This window comes from Phaethon lepturus, unplaced genomic scaffold (genome assembly GCF_000687285.1).
Source record: "Phaethon lepturus isolate BGI_N335 unplaced genomic scaffold, ASM68728v1 scaffold10033, whole genome shotgun sequence".
Lineage (NCBI taxonomy): Eukaryota > Metazoa > Chordata > Aves > Phaethontiformes > Phaethontidae > Phaethon > Phaethon lepturus.
Genome location: NW_010526963.1, coordinates 113,757 through 119,719, shown reverse-complemented (window position 1 = coordinate 119,719; position 5,963 = coordinate 113,757). Strand labels below are relative to the sequence as shown.

At 49.6% G+C, this 5,963-nt stretch overlaps 1 protein-coding gene across 1 annotated transcript in view; it reads left to right on the top strand.

The window, feature by feature from the left end:
* Positions 1-649: 649 nt before the first annotated feature.
* TGFB3 (transforming growth factor, beta 3) overlaps positions 650-5,963 on the top strand; it is a gene marked incomplete at its 5' end in the record, with an annotated part of 7,731 nt that continues 2,417 nt past the window's right edge. Inside the window, 5 exons of the mRNA XM_010283233.1 lie at positions 650-813; positions 2,354-2,483; positions 4,035-4,142; positions 4,951-5,122; positions 5,693-5,846. Coding sequence (XP_010281535.1) covers positions 650-813; positions 2,354-2,483; positions 4,035-4,142; positions 4,951-5,122; positions 5,693-5,846 — 728 coding nt within the window. The remainder of the gene's footprint in view (positions 814-2,353; positions 2,484-4,034; positions 4,143-4,950; positions 5,123-5,692; positions 5,847-5,963) is intronic.

Below are 5,963 nucleotides of genomic sequence, written 5' to 3'. Positions count from 1 at the left end.
GAACGCTGTATCTAGTACTATTCATGAATTCCTTCTCCAGGTCATGAGTGAGAACTGATCTTAAAACTCCGTTCTTTCAGTACACACTGAATAGTCACTGCCTCAAAAAGTCTTCCACACCTCATGCTTTGTGGACACTTGGCTGGCTTTCATTCTAGGAGACAGTATCAAGGTTTGTAAAACTAAGATTCAACGGCAACGGGATTATCTGCTCATGTATCCAGCATGAGCAGAGTCACACCATCATCGATATTGGGAATGGGCCCCACTAGCTGTAAATGAGGTTGCCCCGTTGCGTTGGCTGGGGTTGACATTTTGGATGCAGCAGACTCATGAGCATTAGCAACATTTGATGAGCAGAGTCAGAAGAGATAATATTAAAAATACTGTGGTTGATCTCTACTGATTCTCTGGCTTGTAGCATTGAAATAATGGTGCCAGTAGTGGGAAGATTTTGCAAAATGTCGCAATGTCGACCAAATTTGAGTGAATCCATCCTGTGTTATCTTAGCTAGACAGCCATGCTTCACAGGTGCATTATGTTTGAATGACAGGCCTCTGCTGGAAAGCTCTTTCTCAAACAGCATTTATTTGAGATCCTGTCTCTCTGACCTGTGGTTCTCAGTTCTTCCATCTTTCTTTCTCCTAGATGAGTTGGGCATTTGTCCAAAAGGTGTCACCTCCAACGTGTTCCGCTTTAACGTGTCCTCGGCAGAGAAGAACAGCACCAACTTGTTTCGGGCTGAGTTTCGGGTGCTGCGTGTGCCCAACCCGAGCTCCAAACGCAGTGAGCAGCGTATTGAGCTCTTCCAGGTGAGTATCCTTCTTACCTTCCCCTGTGCCTGAGCCTAGAATAGCTTGGCTCCTTAATGGTTGCCTCAACTGATATGTGCAGGGCCACAGAAGAGAGAAGAAATCCCATGCTATACTCCAGGCTTCTTCCAGCACATGCAGCAATACAGTTGCCTTTCTTTCCTTCTACAGTGTGGTGCTGTCCTTTCCTCTCTCACATTGGCTGGCTGCTCTGGGCACCCTGGCATGTTGCCCACTGCAGCTCTTTGCTGCACTGAGAAGGGGGTTGGAAGGGGAGACCCTCACCAGTGGAGCAGCCCTGACCCTTCTGTCACATCTGCATGCCTAGGTCCCTTGACAGTTTTGTTCCTTTGACTGTCACAGTACAGTTGGTGCTAATCCAATGGGTGGAGCTCTCTGTCTTGTCACAGATATACTGGAAAAATAATGCTTGCTTTCAACATTCCCTTCAGCAGCAGCTCCTCAGGGGCACAATTCATGGCACCATTAATTCAGGTACTTACCTGGAGTTTGGTTTGAAGCCATGGACTCTCTTGGCAGAATAAGGTCTGGTTCAGGTCTGGAATTGGTCTTAGGGTGGGCTGGACCACTCAGCTCATGGTACAGTTTAGCATCCAGGGAGCACATTTCCACAGGGTCGTGTCTGTCCAGTTTGCAGTAAAAGTGCAGCTAAAATTGCCCTGTGGCTGGTAGCTCTTGAGGACTTCCTGGAGCTTAGCTTCAGAGGTCAGAGCAATTCTCTACCAGGTGACAGAACTGACAAGGAGGCAATCCTTGAGCTTCTCCGTAGGTTCAGTGCTCTGTGGAGTGAACGTGGGCTCCTGCAGGAAGGAACACCTTGCACAGGCTGTGGCTGTTTTCTGGAAGTGGGAAAAGACGTCAGAGCAAGAGGAGAGGTCTCCCTTTGATGTCTTTGATAGAAGTTGAGGTGTAGTACATGAAAACACCACATTGTAGGACTCAATAGGCTCGCTGGGCAAGGAACCTGTGGAACAGGTTGCCCAGAGAGGTGCTAGATGCCCCATCCCTGGAAACATTCAAGGTCAGGTTGGACGGGGCTCTGAGCACCCTGATCTAGTTGAAGATGTCCCTGCTCACTGCAGGGGGTTTGGACTAGATGGCCTTTAAAGGTCCCTTCCAACCCAAACTATACCATGATTCTATAAGATGCTCTATTGCCCACTGCTGGTTTTACTCTCAAATCTAGACCCACATCCCACAGGTGCATACAGAAACAAAGCCACCCATTACATCAATTGCTTTGTGCTTCTGCCTCTGGATATGTACCCCAAAACAAGGATGAATTTAGAGAAGTGGGCTGCTTAGGACACAGAAATAAGCGTTGTATAGGTCTCTGGAGTTCAGGTTGGTTGCGAAGTATGTCCTTCTCGCTTGTTCCAGGGTATTCCTGGTGTCTCACTTGCCAGGACCAACCTTCTGAATTAGTTTTTAGCAAGCTGTGGAAGAAAATAGACCCAAGGCTATCCCTTCCTTATGCGCGGCAGTGGCTGATTCTCTCTACCACTCCTTTCTGATGCAGATCCTTCGGCCGGATGAGCACATAGCAAAGCAGCGCTACCTCAGTGGCAGGAATGTACAGACACGGGGCTCCCCTGAGTGGCTGTCCTTCGATGTCACCGAGACTGTGCGTGAGTGGCTTCTGCACAGAGGTAGGGGTCTTAGCTGGAGTGGGTGTCAAGGCACTCATAGAAATGTGGGTCAATGTTGACAGGAATATCTCTCTGTTCCCCTTGTTGCAGGAGCTTGGCTCACATAGAAGACAGCTTCTTTCAGTCTGAGAACAAGCCTTCCCCCAGAGAGCTACCTCAGTGCATGACATTTGCTAGATTCCTAACTGTCCTGGAGCCCCCACTGTGTAGCTCTGTGGGCTGAGTCAGAACGAGGATTCATCCTCCAGAGGAGGAAATTGTTTTCACTGGAAGATGCTGGAACTTCTTTTGGTTCTTTGATTCTAAGCCCAGAGGGGACCCCTCTGCTTGCCTAAACTATAATTTGTAATACGTAGAAAATGAGGATTGCTCTGGTTTAATTTTCATGTGTACTAGAGCAAATCTAGTAGGGAAAAACCAGCAAGGATCCTGGTTTCTTTAGCTGTTTACAGCTTGGCAGGTATAAAGGTGAGGAAATACCAGAGGCTGACACACCTAGACAGATGGAGGCTTTTGCACTGCAGAGAACATACCTCTGCCACCACTGGGCAGCCCAACAGATACTTATGGGGCAGCTCCCAGCAAGAACACTGACCCCATTCACAGCTGGAGCATAGGCACCGTGACTCACAGCTGGATCGGCCTCACAGATAGAAGCTAGGTGCCACTGAAAACTGGAATGCAGGTACTGGCAAGCAGCCGCTCCCTGGAAGGGTAAGCTGTGAGCTTGTAGGCCCCTCCTTTTTCAAGCGATCTAAGTTGTGTCCTGATGGCTGGAGTTCAAGGCTGGAACTGCAGCGAGCTCTGGGCAGGCACACTAGCTGACAAGACATCACATATGTAGTGCTTAGGAAAAAAGGTGCTAGGCACCTTGTCAATGCCCCGGGGAGCCAGATGTTTTAATTCATGACACAACATAAAAAAGGAGCTTTCATAAGAGTCTCATGTTCCCTTAGTCAGGCCCACACAGCACGACTGGTCCAGGAAGTTATTATGAAAATAGACTTGCCTCTGGAAAGTCTGTGTGACTTAGCTAGCAGTTCAACAAAACAGGAGGTTGCAGCTGCTGAGAAAAATGCTTCCAGTGAAATTACATGTCCATATCCAACTCGCTCATTTTCAGATCTCCTTCAGACACTAACCAGAAGCCAGATAGTAGACAGGTACTAAGGATGGCAAAACTGATTTAACACAGACACCGCAAACCAGCTTTTCAAAATACTTGTTTTCCAGTGGAGCTCCTTGAAGCTCACAAATGCTTTTGGATGCTGAATAGCCTAAAAAACATAACCAGGAGCACCTTTCTCACCTCCCCAGGGAGGTCCCTTTAGCAAAAGCAAGGCTTTTGGCACACATGAAGCCACAAGATTCTGCTTCCCATTCTCCTTTCCAAGGCAACTTCTGTTCCCCAACTCTGATAGCATCCCTGACTTTGAGACCAACCCATAGTCTAGGACTTAACCACTGTACATGTCTTCAGTGAAACTTCCTTGCACCAGCAGCTATCCCAGATGAGGAAGCCTGTTTCTCACAGAGTCATTTTCTTTGCAGAGTCCAACCTTGGCCTGGAAATTAGCATACACTGTCCTTGCCATACTTTTCAGCCCAACGGGGATATCTTGGAGAATTTGCACGAGGTCTTGGAGATCAAGTTCAAAGGTGATAAAGAGCTGGGTTAGGGGAGGCTGTTGGGGAAGGGAAAGCCTGGAGTATCTTAAGGAAAAGTGATGTCTTGTTCTTCATATTTGAGCATTTTACGTTGCGTACCATTTGTCTTAAACATACACATCTGGGTTTGCATGTTGATTATATGGATATGTCCACTTTGTACAGATTAGAAATGGGAGAAAGGAAGTGCAGGCTGGGTGGATTTGCACAAGTGTCTGCAGAAAGGAATAATCTTGTATTTCAGTGTCTCTCCGGGAAGTTCAGCTTGATGCCTTCTCAGATTTCCACAGAGGCTCTGCTTTCCAGTTCGGGTGACTGAAACACAAGGAAGTCAGGCATCCCGTGTGAGGTGGCCCAGAGAGTCAGTGGCTTGGCTGGCCTAAGAACTAGGAACCTCCTGGCTTGCAGCCCTGGGCTGCAGCCACTGGCCCCCACAGGCTCCATTTCTGAGGCTGTTCTGCAGAGTGCCAGTGATCTGACATCTTCTTTAAACCATTCATCTTCCTGCCTGTCCTGGGACTGAAGCCAGGAGTGAGTGGGATGGATTAATGGCCCCACCAGCAGTTTGCAAATGGTAAAACAGGTGGCCCATAAGCCTCTATTTCAGGGCTGCAGCAGTCAGATTGACGAGGAGTAAAAGGGTCCCTGTGAGGGAAGAAGTCCCAGAGTAAGTAGACGTGGTGTCTGGTTCACCCTGGTTCAAGGGCAGGCATGAGAGTGTTAAATGCACTGAAAAGTCTTGTTGCATCCTCCACTTACACACTGATGACTTCTTTGTGGATCCTGTTTTTCTCTAAAGGCATTGACAGTGAGGATGACTATGGCCGTGGGGACTTGGGGCGCCTGAAGAAGCAGAAGGACTTGCATAATCCGCACCTCATCTTGATGATGTTACCCCCACATCGCCTGGAGAGCCCAGCATTGGGAGGCCAGAGAAAGAAACGGGCCCTGGATACCAACTACTGTTTTCGGTAAGTGAGAATCCTGCCCAGAGTGACCAAGTCCCACACCTGAGGTGAGCAAGCCTGGCAAGACTCCATGCCACCAGGAATGGCAGAGCCCTCCAAGGGGGTTGTGGGTCACCGTGGTCCCACAAGGGCCACATGAGGAGCACAGCTCAGCCAGTTGCTCCTCGTGGTGTCCAAGAAGGGGACACTGGCCAGCTCAGCAGAGTCACTGTGTGCTTCTGGCTGAGCCGCTGGATAGAGGGAGACTTGCAGGTGGCTTCCTGTAGCACAGCCTGGGCAGGGACCCACAGCAGCCCCCCGCTAGCTCCAGGTGCCAGACAGCAGCCATGTGCTGCTGTGGGCGAGCAGGATGCTGCCTCCCTGGGCCAGTGGTTAAGCTGCCTGACAGCAGGCATGAACAATACCAGGCTGCTGAGCTGCCCGCCAGTGCTCGCCCCGCCGCTCCTCTGCACTTGGCGCAGGCAAATGCCACATCCCTCTGGGTGCTGCTGGTACTCGTCCTTCTGCTCAGGAAGCTGCAATCGCATATAAGGCCCCTCTTTAGATTCACTATGTTTTGATACTGTGTTTCAGGAACCTTGAGGAGAACTGCTGTGTGCGTCCTCTGTACATCGACTTCCGACAGGACCTTGGATGGAAATGGGTCCACGAGCCTAAGGGCTACTTTGCTAACTTTTGTTCGGGCCCTTGTCCATACCTCCGCAGCGCAGACACCACTCACAGCACGGTACATCCAGCGTATTATCCTGTCAGGGCTTGTGGCTGTGACTCCCCCTTTCTCCCCACATCTGATCATATCCAGTCTTCAAAGCAGCAAAAGCAGTTCAGATGGTCCAAGGAAACT